The sequence below is a fragment of the Acartia tonsa genome, chromosome 8, assembly GCF_053477335.1.
Source record: "Acartia tonsa isolate MP-2025a chromosome 8, ASM5347733v1, whole genome shotgun sequence".
Taxonomy (NCBI): Eukaryota; Metazoa; Arthropoda; class Copepoda; order Calanoida; family Acartiidae; genus Acartia; species Acartia tonsa.
This window is the reverse complement of record NC_137267.1, coordinates 12788390-12807771: the sequence shown is the minus strand read 5'-3', so window position 1 is coordinate 12807771 and position 19382 is coordinate 12788390. Positions and strand designations below refer to the sequence as shown.

Sequence of the window (19382 nt, the reverse complement as noted above, 5' to 3'; positions counted from 1 at the left end):
CTTTTGTTATAATGTTTTTATTACATAAATGTTACAAATTATGATAATGAACAAAACAAGGGTGATAACGTTCAATATTAGCGTGGCTTTTATATTTACAAACTTGTTAAATAGGTCAGGTTAGGTTATAATGAGTACAGGGTCTCCCCGAAACCAAGGCGCAGGTGCGTTATAGTATAGTATGACAAAGATAACTTGTAGAGTAAGTTATTTTCTCTTAAGTTATTTTTACAAAAGAAATAATAGTTATGTAAAGCATCCTATTATAGACAGATTTCCTCGGATATTAGAATAAAAAATATAAGGTTAAAACCAGAGTTGTTACCATCGGGATGCCAAAGGTTTGGGTTAAAAACTGTAATCTTATGATAGAACATTTTTATATTCGTAGAAAACTGGAACTAATACGATGCTATACTGAATTTTTGGATCATGGAAAGAAAACAAAGTCATTCCTTAATTAGGACAGAAGTCACCTTCCTAGGAAGGACATAAGTAGCTTCCCTTATGTGAGAATTTGTTAGATGAAGGGCATAACTTGTCTCCCTTAACAAAGATTTTGCAAGATGAAGGACATAAGTAGCCTCCCTTCACCACACAAAACCTAGCTTTTTGGTCCTTCACATAGCAAATTCTTGCAAAACATAGCATTTATGTCCTTCACATAGCAAATTCTTGCAAAAAATAGCAAATTCTTGCAAAACATAGCAAATTCTTGCAAAACATAGCATTTATGTCCTTCACATAGCAAATTCTTGCAAAACATAGCAAATTCTTGCAAAACATAGCATTTATGTCCTTCACATAGCAAATTCTTGCAAAACATAGCAAATTCTTGCAAAACATAGCAAATTCTTGCAAAACATAGCAAATTCTTGCAAAACATAGCATTTCTGTCCTTCACATAGCAAATTCTTGCAAAACATAGCAAATTCTTGGAAAACTTAGCATTTCTGTCCTTAACATAGCATTTTGGTCCTTCACATAGCAAAATCTCACAAAACATAGGTTTTTCTGACCTTTTTCTACCAGGAGATCAGAACTAAATCAGAACACACATAACAAGAGTTTTTACATAATACATTAAGATTATCAATTATGCATTTAACTCTGCATAAATTATGATAATTCATTATTATTACCCCTCCCCCCCCCCCTATTTAAAATTTACCCCTGCATAAATTATGATAATTTATGCTGAGTTAAATGTACTGTTTGAACTTCTATCTAACAGGATATGAGAACTTAATCAGAACACACATAACAAGAGTGTTTACATAGTACATTCAGCTTAACAATTATTCAATTGGCCCCTTTTCAGTCCATCATATGACATGGGAAGGAGGTTGAGGAGCATTTTATGCAGCCTAAATTCCACTATGCTATGCCACTTTTCCTAAAAGGCGTCATAGCTGGCCTCTTTTGTGTCCATCATATGACATGGGAGGTGGTGCCATGTAGGAAAAGTGGCATTGCATTCTTGGGAATTTAGACTGCATAAAATGCTCCTCAACCTCCTTCCCATGTCATATGATGGACTGAAAAGGGGCCAGCTATGATGCCTTTTAGGCCCTAGAATGCAATGCCACTTTTCCTACATGGCACCATAGCTGGCCTCTTTTGTGTCACAACCTCCCAGTTCTCATATCCTGTTAGATAGAAGTTCAAACAGTACATTTAACTCAGCATAAATTATCATAATTTATGCAGGGGTAAATTTTAAGGACATAAATGCTATGTTTTGCAAGAATTTGCTATGTTTTGCAAGAATTTGCTATGTGAAGGACATAAATGCTATGTTTTGCAAGAATTTGCTATGTGAAGGACATAAATGCTATGTTTTGCAAGAATTTGCTATGTGAATGACAGAAATGCTATGTTTTGTGAGGTTTTGCTATGTGAAGGACAGAAAAGCTAAGTTTTGCAACTTGAAGGTCATAAGCAGCCTTCCTAATGTAAGAATTTGTCAGACAAAGGACATAAGTCACCTCCCTTAAGTTAGATTTTGTTAGATGAAGGACATAAGTAGCCTTCCTTAGACCAATTTCCAGTGACTTCTGTCCTAATTAGGAATGACTTTGTTTTCTTTCCATGATCCGAATTTTTTACTACGGCTAAGAAACTTTCTAAACTACCGGATATTAATCGGTTTCGAAGCCATACTGGAAATTAAATTACTCCACATTCAGAGACTGGATCATGCTCTTCCACTTCTCGCTTTCTTTCCGAGTTAGGTTCTTGTGCAGGTAATTCTTTGCATCCTCTGATGTGACAGGATTGAATCCCTGCGGGTTCTGTGACTGCCATCTCCACATATCTCTGCACATGTCGGATAAACTGTGCTTCACCTTCCAGCCCAGTTCCTTGAAAAGTAGAAGTAGTCAGGTATAAGCTATACCTAACCAACAAGTGAAATAAATCGTAAATAATTTCTAGCCCCTGCGGGGCAATCACCTATGACCTAACCTAACTTTTAAAAAACTATCTAAAGCTACTATGAAAATACGACGAAACGCCCCTTAAGAGGCGTTGCCACGAAAGGGACTATAACCAAGCAATCTTGCTACTTTGCAGCAATCAAGTACCTGTTCCGCCTTCTGGCAGCTGGCAAAAAGACTGTCCACATCACCTTTCCTTCTCTCAACAATTTCATATGGAATGTCCTTATACAACAAAATATAAAGTTAAAATTTTATAAAATTAAATATAATTTAAGGAATTTTGACATCAATTTAAAAAAAAAGTATACTTTAGATAATGAGAAAATGCAAAATTAACAAGGTCCTCTTCGTCCACAATTAGCGAAGTCAAAAAAATAAGAAAAAAACTTTACAGCATTCAAACACATATATCATTAATAAGCTTATGTACATTCTTTTTCTGTAACCATATTTTGCCCGTCAAGTACTGGTTAACACACATTTATGTCATTCACAAAGCAGAGTGGTGATTTTTGAGCGCCATCGTTTGAGTACCCCGCATATTTTTCTTCTACAAACTTCTATTAGTTGAAGGGTTATATTTAGTAATAGAAATTACGCCAACCTAGCATTTCAGACAGAAGAAAGGGAAGGAACATTGGGCTGTTTATTACAATACTCCTAAAAGATTTGCAATAACGTTTTCTAATTCGTGGAGTGTCCAAACGTTCCCACCACAAATTGTAATCTATAGTAGGGGTATTTTTTATCATCATTGGGGATGTACATCGGACATTGTCTTATCCATTTAGATCCCTGGACAGACATACATGATCACTTATGAAGCAGCGTCACTATTTTAATTACCTTGCCTGAAGCTTGGGAAAATGCATGAATTACTTGCAAAACTGTGGCTCCTTCCCCTGTACCAAGGTTGTAGATATGTACTCCTTTTCTACAGATAAAATTATTGTTCTACTAAAAAATGTTTATAATATCCTTCTTAATGAAAGTTTACCACAAATGGATTACAAAAATTATTCATTACTTAATCACTCCACCCCCCCCCCCCCTTTTTTTTTGAAGTAAATTGAAAGTAAGTGGTTGATGGGTCTCTTTAGGCTAGGTTAGGTTATACAGTACAGGCTAGACTTACAGGGTTATGGGTCTGTAGATATTGGCCCTGCATGGATTAACCAAATAAACTCTCAACCCATCCCCCTTAATTTAAAAAAAAGTAAAACTTTATGCTTATTTTAGGTTAGATAAGGTCAAATATGGGAGAGCAAAACCCTGCAGGGGCTTGAAACACGTAAAAAATACCTATACCTGTTTGGTTGTAAAAGCTGTTGGACAGCTTTGAGATGTCCATCGGATAAGTCCATGACATGGATGTAATCCCTTACACATGTACCATCATTAGTCTAAATATAGATAGATAGATACAATTATGTCTATCTAATAAGTCCATGACATGGATGTAATCCCTTACACATGTACCATCATTAGTCTAAATATAGATAGATAGATACAATTATGTCTATCTAATAAGTCCATGACATGGATGTAATCCCTTACACATGTACCATCATTAGTCTAAATATAGATAGATAGATACAATTATGTCTATCTAATAAGTCCATGACATGGATGTAATCCCTTACACATGTACCATCATTTGTCTAAATATAGATAGATAGATACAATTATGTCTATCTAATAAGTCCATGACATGGATGTAATCCCTTACACATGTACAATCATTAGTCTAAATATAGATAGATAGATACAATTATATCTAATTAAGGTGTATATCTACATATGTGTAATATTATCTAAAGGTTTATATGAAACCAAAATAAGCGAAATCACTTGGAAGTTAGTTTTATCCACAAAGATAGGATAACCCTTTTTTTAAATCCCAAAGGGGAGGGACGGGATTCGGAATTACACTGGTACCCAAAGTTTTATTAGCACGTTATCTTATTTGTCAAAAATTACAACCAATAATCTAATTCCACAGAAAGGATAGTTATGTTTATAATCATTGGGATTGTACAGTTTTTTTTTTTATGAGAACTTTTTTGAAAGCAATTTTACCCCACTTATAGTTATCAGAATTTAATGATTAATGGCTTATTTTCTTCGTTTTTTTTTAATGCAATTAATAGAACACAAAAAAAATATCCCATTTTTATTTTTTTTATTTGGTTTTAGCGCATTTTTCTTATGCCTAATCTTCTACCCTTTGCAAGAAAAAAATTGGATTTTCTGTAGTCGACTTTGAGGGGCCAGTACTCCCTCCCTGGTTGAGACATGACCTTCAAACTTTGATATGTTCTAGTACATGTCCCTAATAGTATCTGTATACATTTTTAGCTCTATATCTCAACTTTGAAGTGTTTAGCAGCCATTCTTGCAAAAGGTTGAATATTTGAGCATAATAAAAATGCGCTAAAATCATTTTTAGATGTTGACACCTAAGTTTTGAATTTTAGATTTTACTGTACTTTTTAAATAAAAGCTGAAATATTTTTTGGTGTTCTATTAATTTCATTAAAAAACGAAGAAATTAGCCATTAATCATTAAATTCTGATAACTATAGGTGGGGTAAAATTGCTTTCAAAAAAGTTCTCATAAAAAAAACTGTATATAGTTTATCATCTTATCCCTGCCCCCTGTGTAATAAGTACTTGCCTGATAATCATAGCCATAAACATACAGCTTCTCTCTTCTTCCCACAGCAACCTACATTTACAAATTTATGTATATTTCAATAAGTAGATTTTGTCAATAAATCACTGAATATGACATTTTAGATAGATGGTTCACTTAATATACAAACACACACTCTTTTTTGCTGTTATAAAACTTTTGGTACCTTCGTTGAATCTTGAATTTAGATCTCTAAGTTGTACAGAATGTCAAAGTAATCTTCTAGACTAACGGACAGTGACATCCAAAAGAATAAAATCTAAAATTTTTTGGAAATAGTCCCTTTCGTGGCAACGCCCCTTAAGGGGCGATTCGTCGTATTTTCAAAATGGCTTTTTATAGGTGATTTTAGGTTAGGCTAGGTTATATTGGGTTAGGTGATTGCCCCACAGGGTTAGGCAATTAGCCCGCAGAGGCTAAAAATAGGAAAAAGGCTACTGTGAAAAATACGAAGAATCGCCCCTTAAAGTTCGTTGCCTCGAAAGGGACTAAGATTATCTTTACCTGAGCTATGTAAGGCATAAGGTTGTTTGGGATCCCAAGTGGATCCTCTCCTATTTCACCAGATGGATGGGCTCCAATGGGATTGAAATATCTGAAAAAGGGAAAGGAAGGTTGCGGGTAAAATCTGTAAAAGTGTGTGTTTTAAGGCTTAAAAATAGTAGTAGAACGCTAATATTCACTAAATATGTGTATTTCTTATTGAAAAGAACTTTTATAAAGGTTAACATAAATTTTTATCGTTCTACTACTGTTTTTAACTTAAAACACACAACCTTTACGGATTTTACCCGCAACCTACCTTTCCCTTTATAAATATTTTTTTAAAATCAATAGTTTAGAAACACAACATACATTTTTTCCAATTTTATTCAAGGAATACAATTGTTTCAATAATAAAATAGATCATCTGTTCCAGTTTTTATGTTAAAAATGAGAATTGAAACTAGTGATGGCAATCTGTCAAATTTTTGGGCCGGATTCGGATTACGGATTTATTGGTCAGTTCGTTTATCCAGCAGGAGGGGAGTGGATGGAAAGACGGAGGATGGCGTTATTTTAGCCTGCTGCTAATATCACTTTATCAGAGTACATGAAAATTTGGTGCAACATTAACATCCAATTAATGAAATATCTATTGGGATAAGACAATGGACTTGTTGTACCTGAGAAAAGTAAAGGACCAGGACGGGTCTGATTGGGACAATTCTTTCATCATTTGTTCTACAGCAGCCTGAATAATTGTATCATCATCAATCAAACATAATAAAAAATAGCCTACTAATTAGATAAACCTTGTCTGGAAACCTTTACTAGTACTAGTGCCAGGGTAATGTTATGCAAAAGTTTGTTAGTTATAACTCGGTTTCGGACGGAGATTAGAACCTATCACCTACCTGGCGACGAGCGGATGCGCTACGTGGTGAGCCACGATCGCAGGTCTAATCTAATAACTTATAATCAGTTTAAATGCCATAATATATATTAACATATCTTTATACTTTATAAATGGTCCTCCAGACAGACACAAACAAATTATAGAGTAGCCCTTATTTCTTGTACCTTAGTACTTCCATAGGGGTTAGTACAGTGTCCAGTAGGATGGTCTTCATCCAGTGGCAGGTACACAGGGTTGCCGTACACTGTACACGAGGAACTGAACACCAGATTGAATACCTAAATAAATATATGCAAAATAAGATATGTTAAAAAATCTCCCAATTTTTTTTTGGAAAAAATCAATCTAGTTATGTTGTAAAAATCATTATTATCTTTCTGAAGATTGCAAAAGCATGAAACTTTAAGCTAAAGATAAATAAAATTAGTAAAAAAATTGTTTTATTATATAAAATTAAATATATATACTAATATTTTTTTGTTATTGATTGTAATTTTTAATTTTTCACTTTCAAATATTAAAATTTTAGTGGCTGTAAATGAAGGATTGGCATCATAAAAAAGTCTAGTTATATAGTAGTTTCGCTAATAAAAATGATTTAAACAAAACAGTAATAAAATTTTCCTCTCTTTTGTTAGTTTGGAGATGTAAACATTTCTGAGTAAATCTCATTACCCCCTAGCGTTCCGGACTGACGGACAAATAAAGTGAATTATAGAGTAGCTTCGCTACAATAAATCAAGCTTTTACCTTAAACTGTTTCATAACCATGAGAAGGTTACAAGTACTTGAGATATTATTCTGGTAGTATTCTAAAACCCTCTAAAAATATTTTTTAAACTTAAAAAACATTGTCCTTAAAAATAGGATGTGTGTTTGTCTGTGTTTCTGTCTGTACCGAAGGATCTCGCTACCCGCTGAACCGATCGGGTTCTCCTTAACAGGGAAGCTTCTCATAGGTCCCGGGAAGGTTTATAGCTACTTTAGGGGAGGTATACCTTCATTCTCCTAAGAAATAGAATTCAATATCCTCCCTCCTCCATAAAAATTAGGCCTTTAACTATAACATGATAGTGCAGCTACTTAAGTTCTCACTATTTGTTTTCATCTTTAAGTTTTATATCTTACTTTTTTTCAAAATCATTTGCTACTTTTGGAAGTAACAGTCATGCTTCCAGTGAGTACATGGCATTCGTTTGTGCTACCGTTTCAGAGCTTTGCTTTTATGGATGTTGTTATCCCTTTTTTTAAAAAGTTTTTACCTGAAAAGATTCTCCCACCGCTTTATAGGCAGCAAAGTGTAGAACACAGTGAATTGCTTCATACTAAGAGAAAGCCATTTTAATTCAATATCATTTTCTTGAGTTCGTTTATGGGTTAACTAAACATAGAATTTCAAAAAAGGCAGGTTTTAGGCTAATTAGCGGGAGAATTTAACAATCTTCCTAAGAGATATGTGCCTTTGACGAAAATTTTCCCTTTCAAAAAATACATTTTTTACATTGGACCAAGCCCCTGGAGGCTTAAGGTGAGGCTAAAAGTGGATGAAAGGAATTGATGGATAGGATTTTTAGGATTCTATGTTTTATTTAAAAATTGAGACTGTTTCATATGTAATTATATGGTATAATAGCGGCTGCAATTCTAGCATCTACATAGAAGGAGTGTATTCGTTTGACTAAATAAAGTGGGAAATAGACTAAAACCAAACTTAAATAAATATTTATTATATAACTTAAAACCCATGGATTTGTAAGGATCTTCTATATAATGAAGAACTCCATCAGTTCAGTAGTTATCGAATCATAAGCTACAGACAAAAAAACTTACTGCTTTACATAATAGGATAGGATATAGGACTATTCTCTTTCTTTTGATAAATTTGTACAATGTACAACTTCTTTACCTTTTGAAAAACTGTTTTGACATCTTCAATGTTCTTTAGATCCACTTCATAAAAATCTATCGATTTGCCAGTCAGCTTTTCTACCCTTAAAATGTATTCAATTTATTCGCCGATGTGTTGCCATCTTTTTATTCGCTGTAGCCGCCGCCCCCCCCCCTCTCCCCACCAAGAAAAAAAAATGGCATCGCTGATTAGAACATAAAGGCAAAGTTGCTATTAGTCCAGGGAATCAATTAAACTGAATACTATGTCTTGCTTTAATTTTATGGAAGACCAATAAACACCCCTATCCCTCCATTATCTTAAATGAATTGAAAATCAGAGAGATAGTTTTTTTCTAACCACCGATAGAGGAGCCTTACCATTAGGGGCTACCCTGTGCCTAATCTAACCTGACCGAAAGTAAAATACAAAGAAATACTACCCCCTCCCCCCCCCCCCTCCCATTATTTACAATGTTTTCAAAATAAGGGAAGGCGAATTGTGCTTTTTGAGAGAAACCGCTTACCTAAGCAAAGATTCAGGATAATTAGTTTTCCCGGTTGCGTCTCTATGGGCATTGAAAAAATTATCAATTGCAACAACCTTAAAAATAAAGAATAAATAAAGGTATATTAATTTAATTCATTACGATTTAATTTTTTTGAAGAAAAAATTAAAAGTAAAAATTTTCAATTTTTCCAATACCCTGATCATGAGGAAAAGTTCTAGTACACAAAGTAGTAAATCAATTTGTATTTTTAAAGAAAATATGTCATACAGATTACAGAATACACTAAGCCGTAACCCTAACAACCAATTTGGAAAAAAACCTTAAAAAACACTGTTACAACATTTCAATAGCAAATTTAGTGGTTTAATTAAATTAAATTATGTTCCTTTATGAACAAGAAAGACATCATATAAAAGTAGACAACATCTACACAAAAATAATCTTAAATAGTATAAAACCAGCCGTGGACCTAAGTTACATAAATACAGAGACCATAACGGACAAACGAAAAACCTTTACTATTTCATAATAATGTTAGTCGTTGTGTCCCTATAATTTGGATGCTCTGTAATCGTCAGGGTAGGAAAGGGAAAAAAGGCCTTTATGGAAACTTGATGTGGTGGGGGGAAGGGGGGGGGGGGGTTAAATTATATCCGCCAATTTTTTTTCAGTTTTAAAAAGAAAAGGACACCCCTCCCCCTAAAATACAGTAATAGACCTTCCGAGGACCTATAGGAAGCTACATTGTAAAGGAGAACTATGGTTCAGCGGTTAGCGAGATCATTCGGTATAGAGAGACAACGTTCCTATTAATTAGTTTATTTTAAGGATACTAGTTGCTGCACCCCTAGCATTTAGAGTTATTTGGACGGAATACAAAAGTAGTCTAAAACCTTCCCAGAACCTAAGTTAATCGTCTGTTAAATGGAGAACGCAATTGATTCATGTCGTTACCGAGATCTTAAAGAAAAAACTCACTACTTTATTATACACTATCGGCTACTGCCCAAGAGGCCTCAAATGGCACTTGAGGTGGTTAGGATTTGATTGGACCCTCCCTCATTTTTTATATTTGTTTCCAAAAGAATAAGTATTATCACCAATAAACGGTCTCATCCCAAATGTCAAGCTATATTTTAAAGGAGAACCATATTGGTTCAGCGGTCAGCGAAATCCTTCGGTACAGACGGACACACACCTAACAGATCCCGTTACTTTATTATAAGGATAGAAATACCTTGAAACCATTGTTGAGAAGATCTACACAACAATGGGAGCCTATGTAACCAGCGGCACCAGTAACTAAATTCAAATCAGGAATAAAAGGGGATAGAACAAATGACGATAAATTGATGTAGATCCCCAATAATAATTAACAAAATATCAAATTTGTAAAAAAAAATTTAACTAATCTCAATTCAAAAAAAGTACCCACAGATTTTATCCAACAAATAAGAAAACATGATTATAAAAACTTGGGTAGCAGTGTAATTTACAGTTCAATGTCCCCTCCCTTCTTGATAGAAAGTCAATCAAACGAAAATGTATATATACAAATACAGAGTAAGTGCACTTATAACAATAGCTATAATGTCCAATAGTTCCGAAGTTGAACAAAATCATAAGCAAAATATATTATCAATTATTTAGAGATTCAGAAAAAGAAGAAAGAGAAAACAAAAATAAAAAATGTCTAGTAAGGCCAAAAAAAAGTTGTGTCGGTAGTTTCACTCAAAGTGCCAAGCAAGCACAGACCCCCCCCCCCTCTTATAATAGTATGCCTTTCCCCCACGTACCCAATATAACCTAACCTAAAAGACCTAAAATGAAACACAAACAAATGAAAAACTTACCCCCCCCCCCCGGCCCACACACATTACTTTTGATTTATTGTGGGGGTTATGTGCTTAATTAGGTACTTTAAGGGAAACCACCGTCCTGTTCTTAATTAAAAGATGTTGGGGCTAATGAATTTAAAATTACATTTTTATAGGTTATGCAAATAAAATTTTAAAGAAAAAAAGTTATCTGACTGAAGACTCCTTGAGAAAATTTACTAACCTAAAATAACCTTTTCTGACATGATAGATAACCAAGACTTTTTCTAGCCAACGTATTCGAAAAAACTCTCACTATGAACTGCAAGGAAGTAGGTCCTTGTCTTAAGATAGAAAATATAACATGATTTTTAGAAAAAATCCATAAAGTGGTCATGGAGAAACAATTTGAAAAGAGGCGACAAAAATATATACTAATCAGATTGCTCAGATTGAAAATCCAATTTTTTGCTCTAGATTTAAAAAAAAAAAAAATTTTTTTTGGTGGGGCTGGGTTTTTGAGGGCAATACCACCCCATTTTATTTAAAAAATAAATTAAAAATTATTTTTTATTGGGGGGGGGGGGAGAGATATTTGGTACCCTACCCAAAAATAGTTCCTTCCCAGGGCCTAAAAGAAGCTACCATGTAAAGGAGAACCTGATAAGTTCAGTAGTTAGCGAGATCCTTCAGTAGAAACATAAAGACAAACATACAAACAGAGAGACATCCTGTTACTTTATTATCAGGATTATTAAAAAGGATGATTACATCCATAAAAAAAGAGAATTGAGACCTAACCACAAAAAGTTTTTGGAGTATAGCTTTAAAACCAATTATTATCCTCAGGATTATAACTGATTATCAGCCATACAGATTCTTATTACAGCCAATTTTCAACAAAAATGAAAGTTCAAATTTTGAAATTCAATCCGCAGAAAGCTGTCTATAACATGATGTGATAAATAACTATTCTAGATTTACAAAGTGTTTATTTTTACAAAACATTTTAATTTCTGAAAGAATTTAATAATATTTTTGCATCTATTCAATACCATTATTAATAAATGTTTAGCTAACGAATTAATCTTAATTGTTTTTTTTATTAATAATTATATATTAGTATCTTTATAGGGAATGGAGGGGATATATTGCTTAACCTATCAGTAACTTGTACCAGTTTGCTTAACCAGTGGCGTGCGAACCGAAGGGGGCATTTGGGGCAATCACCCCCCCCCTAGCGACCAAAATGCCCCCCCCCTAGCCACCGCCCCTGCCCTAAATGTTGAAAAATGCCCCATTTTGCCCCCCCCCTGGTCAATAAAAATGCCCCTTTTTGCCCCCTACCCTACAAAAAGCAAAACTATCCCAGTTTCAAAAAAAAGATCAAGAAATACTCCAAAAAAAATTTTTGGGCGCTTCGCGCCAAACAGACAGTTGCTATTCATTTAACCTTACCAAATTTTTAAATTAGTGTAGAAATTAGGTTATAATCTTTTTTCACTGAACATAACAAACCAGGTAATAGGAAGTATTTTATTTTGTATAATATAAACTTTTTACCAAAGAAATTTTGTACATCCCCAATGATGATACACAAAATCACAAACCCTTATTTAGATTACAATTAGTGGATGAAATGTATGGAAACTCGACTTAATTAACCAACCAATCAAAATTCCATTAAAGTCCCCAAAGTTGTTGAGCCAACGAATAAGAAAATTTTATATGAAATATTGGGGACTAGTGTAATAAATAGCTTAAAAACCCCTCCCTCCCTGCATATTTGAAGAAAAAAATTTGCTCTTCGCGCCCTTCCAAACGGTTTCTGCTTTTTATCACATTGCATTGTATATTGTGTTTTTATTTCTTTAAAAACATGTGTAAACAACAAATATTTAATCAAAAAGTTATTTTATATAAAAAAGAAACAGCTTTGATATTTATCTAAGCCTTTTTCTCAACACTGTATGTCTGTCTAAATTAATAACTATATATGATGTCATTTTATTTTCAGGATAAGTTTTTAATTTTTTTTTGTGTACATACCCTTACAAAAAGACATGTTTTTTTTTATGGCAATTTTCATTAAAAACCATTAAAACTAACTACACTCTATATTCCTAACCTGATCAAATACGCCACTCTTGTTGTCTTTAATTGATTTTAGTTCAAAGGGGGAGTAAATATTTTAGGTGCGCTTCATGCACCGCCCTTATAAATCCTTGGAAACACCACTTAATCAAAAATTAACAGAGTTTTAAAGTGCCATTTAAAGAGGGTAGGATATGTTGATATAACTTTTTAGCTTCTCTACAATTCACTATGGCTGTCAGTACGTAATGCTAAGGGGGAAATGTGATTTTTTCAACTGCAATTAAAGATAGAAGGCTAAAAATTAATGTTAACATTCCCATCATTATGGAGTATAATTAACTATTAAAAATTCATGGAGGTTGGACTGCTTTTCAGAACGCTTTTGGCTATTTTTGTATCTTTTAAATTTCAGGTATAGTCCCTTTTGTGACATTGCCTCTTAAGGTGCATTTCGTTGTATTTTCACAGTAGCTTTTCACCTATTTATAGCTCCTGCGGGGCCAATTGCCTAACCCTGCAGGGAAATCACCTGACCTAACTTAACCTAGAATAACCTTTTAAAAGCTTCTATGAAAATACGACAAAATGCCCCTTAAGAGGCGTTGCCACAAAAGAGACTATACCCTATATTTCTAAGAGATTTTTATATCTGTAGATGAAAGGACAAGTAATTTTTTTGTGGATTATAATATTTAAAAAAATAAAATTTCTCGCTGATTCGAGCATCCAGTATGTAATTTACTTTGACTGTCATCACACAACATACAGGAAAAAGGATTTGTGACTTTTTCTACCTAAAATATATATTTATTTCAACAGATGCTCTTTAAATTTACTTGTCTGTATTCTTATTCATGATTTTTTGTACTTTGCTACTTAAAGATGTTGTCATCCTTGTTGTCATACAATAAATAAATATTTAAAATCAGTTTTACATATTAGGTTAATTTTTGGTAAATTATTTCCAAAATGAGAGTTTTTATCTCCCCCCCCCCAAAATTTTTTTAATTAGGTTATTCATACTTCCTGCTTAGATTTTATAACATCCCCTTCCACCCATAAAAAATGCTTTGTGGTGGGGGGGGGGGGAGGTTAAATTATCTTCTGTACTTTTTTTTCAAAGATGCTTTCTAGCTTCCTTCCCTTCGGTCATTGCAGGGTGGGGAGAAGGGATGGGGGAGAAGGGATGGGGGAGAAGAGATGGGGGGGGGGGAAAGATGTGGGATATAAATGGGAAAAAGGGATGGGGAAGAAGGAATAAGAACTAGAAGGCCCATAATCAAATAATCCCACCCCTTAAAACGCCCTTATTTAAAATTAGTATATATAATCAAAATGCCCCCCCTAAAGCAAAGTGCCCCCTCGGGGCACTTTAATTTAGGGGGGGGCAAATTTTACAAAATCTTAAAAATGCCCCCCCCCCCCCCTAGACAAAGTGCTTCGCACGCCACTGTGCTTAACCTATTAGTAACATGCGCCGTTATTTCTTTTCCACTCTTATAATGTACTCAGTGGTATCTAAACTGCACACATGTACTTAAGCAGACATTGTAATCGTTTTTTTCTCAAGAAATTAAAATTTTACTGCTTGATCAACCAATTAAAGCGCGCGAATAGGATTTACCTAAAGGTGAAAATTCATACAAGGATGACAATAAATAAAAAGTCAACAAGCTCAATATATCAGACAAACGGACGTTTATACTGATATTAAAGTGTCGCCAATAGAAATAACAGAATAATATGTCATATTAAGTCTGCAATAAGTTGATGTAAATTTTTTGAAAAAAATGTAATTAAAGCCATTGTTTGAGACTTGATTTTAGCATAAGACAAGTATTCAATTTACATATTATGCTTAGTTTAAATGCAAGAAGATTAACAACAGCTCAATATTTTTAAAAATCTTTATAATATCTTAAATCTAATTTCTAAATTTTAAATAAAAGAGTAGCTATGCCTAATTCAAAGGTTTTCTAATACAAACAGTATAATTCTGATGGCCAAGTACCAGGGGTTTAGGGATGAGACAAGGGATCTAAAGTTCCTTGCTTTGGCTTTGATAGACTTTGGGCATTAGAACTGATGCAACTTTTATTATTATGGCTAATTTTTAAGACTTTAAGCACTAGCGCATAGAATGCCGCTAAAAAGTTATTATCGTAGCAGACAAAGCTTACTGAACATAATCAACACTTATACTAGCAGGCAAATAAGTTCAAGACAACAAATAAGTTTATGTTGGTTGGTTCTAAAAATGATATAACTGTGTTAGATAAAACAGATACTTTACTTTGATGCTTCTATAATTAACCATTCTAATAAGCCCCTCATTATAACTCTATCAAAACTCTATTTTGGTATTATTTTGAAAGATATTGTCGTATTTCCTTTTATGATCAATTACAAACTATTCACAGCAAAATTACACAAGATAACCTGATTTTTAATAATTTAACCCTTACTGTAATTATCTCAAATCTAGTAAAGTTTGCTTTAGCTAAAAGTGTTGTATTTTTTCAAAAACAAGGATGACAACATCCATAAAAGCAAAGCACAGAAACGGTAGGACAAACGGACATTAATACTCGTATAGTGTCAGAACTGAATAATCAGAATATAAATGTATAAGAGTCAAAGCAAAATTGTAATTAAATTTGTTGAAAAACAGCTTGATTCAGGATAATGTTTATGGACATACTTACATTTTTAGTTCTTGATTATAGAGTTGCTTCGCTTATTACATTATATTTTGTTGTCCCAGGAATTAATATACCAAAAATCAGATCAATTGGATGATTAGATCACATAAAAATTAGTTGTTAAAAAAGTAAAAAAATCAACATGTTTAAATAGGACGTACGGACATTTTGTTGATGATTATAGAGTTGCTACGCTTTCTAAATCGTACCTAACTATTAAAAGAATCACCATGCAAAATTTGAAATCAATAGGACAATTCTAACATGCCTAAATTAACGAAAAAAGCTAGCCGTTCGGACGTACGGACGGACCGACCCTAATTATAGAAAAGCTTCGCTTTTAAAAATTGGTTTTAGGGATTATTGAGATAGTAAAATTTAATTTTTACCCATTGTCCTTCCTTACATCCCTGCCAAGGATAACAAGATTATAGCCAGGGAAGAAAGGAATATTAATCTGTAAATCGTAATGATTCCTAAAGTTTTATAGACAGGTTCTCTCATTCGTTAGCTTAACAACTTTGGGGACTTTAATCGTGATTGGTTGGTAGAAATTTTTAACATTTTTAAAATTTCTGTACATAAATTTATCTCATAAGCCCTGATTTTAACCGAGAAAAATACAAATAAGAAACTGTGGTTTGCACTGAAATGCATAGTTCCGATCCATCACAATTTAAAGTTAGTTTCAAGAATTAGTGCTACTCTATAACTATGTAAGTCAGTCTGTACGTCTTTAGGAGAAATGTACGCATCCACCAACACTGCATCAAAGCATCATTTAAGAGAAGGTTTGATTTTATTTTTAAAAAAAGGAAAAATAAAATAGCTGAATCATTTTCAGAACTGCGTTAAGAGCAAGTCATTCACATGTGGGTGATTTTCCCTAAAGAGTCCAGCGATCACAGCCACCCCCTCTCTTTCAATAAAATAAATTAAAATTAAGGAAGAGGACGTATGACTACACCCTTCCCTCTTCACCCCCCCCCCCCTGCTAAGGATCTTGCCTATACCTGCGGTACATTAACCCTGGGGGGAGGGGGGGGGGCTATCCGGTTAACCTAACATTACCTAAAAAAACAAACGAAAAACAACTTATTTTCAATGTATTTAGTAAAAAGGTGGGGGGGAGGGGGTCTATGCTCGATTAGACTCTTTTAGGGAAACCATATACATGGCACATCTGCGTCACTCTACTAATATACTACTTATTGTGCAGTGTGTTTAGACAAAAAAGCAAATTCGAAAAATCAGCAAATCTTTGAAAAAATATGTAAAATATGGTCGTTAAACATATAAATATTTCTTCTAAAATGTTTTAGCTCTTGTTTAAGGTGCTTGTTATTGAATTGAAAATTTTTGTTTGTCAACTCTTAACTGAACCCAGGGATAAGGGATAGTTCAACTGGAGAAAAACAGGTAGGGAGGGGACATTGGGCTGCTTATTACCCTAGTCTCCAAAGTTTGAAATAATGTTTTCTTATTCGTTAACAACTTTGGGGACTTTTATCAAATTCTAATTGCTTGGTACATTTAGTTAAGTTTATAAACGTTTCAACCAATAATTTTAATCTAAAAAATTTTGTGTATCATCATTAGGGATGTACATCAATTTTTCGACCATTGTCTTATCCCTTTAGATCCCTGGGAGAGAAACTTTTTATTTTGTCATAATTATTAAAATTTTATTTACTGCCGAAAAATTTAATGAAAGTTTTGGTCAGTTCGTTCATCCAGTAGGAGGGGATGTGATAGGGTAAAGTGGTTGGACAGGGGGTATTTTTATTTTAGCCGAGTACTTAAAAATGTGATTCAACATCCAAGTCATAATATATCGATTACTATGAAAATGTTGACAAAGTGTACAGTTACATAAACAAGGATGACAACATCCATAAACGCGAAGCAAAACAAATATGAGGGACAAACTAAATTGATAAGTAGGTAATATCCTTTTAGAATTTTTTTTTCAATTTTGAAAATTTGAAAATCTAAACCCCCCCCCCCCCCCCCCGGCCCCCTAATTTTTTTTGAAACTAAAAATAATATAGTGGAATCGACTACCCCCCCCCCCCAACAAAAAAATTATTTTTCTTTTAAATCTAAAATAAGACACCCTCAACCCCCCCAAAAATTGAAAAAAATATCCCCCCCTTTCCAAATTTTTTTTTTAAACTAAAATTAATATTGAGGGGTCGAATAACCCCCCACCCCAGAAAAAAATTTCCACTAACCACTGATATCGGGTTCTCCTTTACAGGGTAGCTGACCAAGCTATATTTGCTTGATTCACTTCACTAAAAGATGCGATTGATAATGAAGATTTTTTTCTTTGAAATATAATTCGTTATGAAGCAGCAGTAGTTACTAATTTATAAATGTTATGGTTGAGATAGATTTATAACTGTTAAAATTAAGAAAAATTAGGTTGATCAAACCTCTTGGGGCAAAGCCCCTAGAGGCTAGGGGCGAAGCCGCTAGTAAATATACAAAAGAGCAGCGGGAATTTGACAGAAGACGAAAAGTTCCCCACCACTGTAACCAGGTATTTTCCTTGGTTATACTATATACATCTATACTTATACATTTTTTATACCCATCCATTTGTGCATGCACGCCACGCCATAGCTTATTTTAAGATTTCACCTTGATTTCTTTTTATGGTAAATTATATTTGATTTAACAATAGAAATCTGTAGAGCTTTTATCTATTATTAGACAAATACAATTACAATACATGCAATGAGTTATTTAAGCAAACAAAATTTAGCATAAATGGATATTTAAATCCCAAGGTATTAAATGATCGAGCGTTAGCTCATCATTTAATACCGAGGGATTTAAATATCCATTTATGCTAAATTTTGTTTGCTTAAATAACATTCTATTGCAACAAAAAGGTGATGTTAGCAAATAATTTCTTGAATAATATCATAAAACGTTTTTTCATTTAATTTTCATTTTTTTCACTGTTGTGTTTTTATTTGACATTAAAAATAAAAATCATAAAAAATCTTCCAAATCAAAGAGAAAAAATCTTTGAATTATAGGTCAATTTAAGTTCAAAGATTTTTTTATTGTAAATTTTTTAAAAATATTTTAGAAAAAAAATCTTCTAACAAAAAAAAATTATCATAATCCAAGATGGCGTCAATACATGAAAATAATATTTTCAAAACAAAAAATTAAAACTTGAATATCTTTTTTCACAGATTGAATTTCAAAAATCGGTCTGACAGTTTTTCCAAAGTCAGTATGATCTATCGAATGAAAAAGGTTTGAAACTGATAGAACATTTCTTTATACTAAAACATATTTTTTCTCACTTTTTTCCCACACTTCCAAAAAATGAAATTCAATGAAAATTAAATGGTTCTCACGTTAAAAAAATTTTCTCACGGGTCCTAAAAATGAAATTAAATGAAAAACATATGTACCATTTAAATGAAAATTAAATGGTTCCCACATTCTAAAAATTTTCCCACGCTTTACATTCTTGAAAAAACCTAATTAATTGAATATTTAAACAAACTGAATATCGCGTTTTTTGCAATGGAATGATTATTTATTCGTATAGAATTGTATTGGAGTTTTTGTGGAGGTTAACCTTGATAGCCTCTGGAGGACGGGTTGCAACAGTCATGATGTTATTAAACAGTGCAAGTGTCCGAGTAAATTTTGGACCAACTTACTGACTGTCGGATAGAAAAATGAGCTATAGTTTTGATGTATTAACGGACGAACATAATTTTTTTGACATGTTCAAGTAATTGAAAACTAATACAAATTATCTCTATTATGAAATTATTTTAAAACCAAAACAATATCTCAA

General features: G+C 33.1%; 2 protein-coding genes across 2 annotated transcripts in view; one reads left to right on the top strand and one right to left on the bottom strand.

Moving 5' to 3' along the window:
* Nucleotides 1-19382, top strand: part of barr (non-SMC condensin I complex subunit H) — a 224848-nt gene that overhangs the window by 18291 nt on the left and 187175 nt on the right. The window lies entirely within an intron of this gene.
* On the bottom strand, nt 2083-11100 carry LOC145326036 (UDP-glucose 4-epimerase-like). Its single transcript, XM_080169132.1, has 14 exons — nt 10996-11100; nt 10172-10236; nt 8950-9026; nt 8442-8526; nt 7798-7860; nt 7286-7357; nt 6700-6813; nt 6303-6370; nt 5641-5731; nt 5119-5169; nt 3750-3844; nt 3288-3375; nt 2586-2663; nt 2083-2363 (listed from the first exon to the last, which is right to left on the bottom strand). Exons 1-14 carry the CDS (start codon nt 11015-11017, stop codon nt 2175-2177), a joined length of 1158 nt encoding a protein of 385 aa, XP_080025258.1. The 5' UTR covers nt 11018-11100; the 3' UTR covers nt 2083-2174.

Bases quoted from the DNA above. Each gene is read 5' to 3' on its own strand.
- LOC145326036 (XM_080169132.1), bottom strand. From the start codon at position 11,017: ATGTCAGAAAAGGTTATTTTAG. The intron at 6,371-6,699 runs GTACAAGAAATA...ACAATTATTCAG, and splicing joins ACCCCTATGGAAGTACTAAG to GCTGCTGTAGAACAAATGAT. The intron at 3,376-3,749 runs GTATAGGTATTT...TTTTATCTGTAG, and splicing joins CAGCTTTTACAACCAAACAG to AAAAGGAGTACATATCTACA.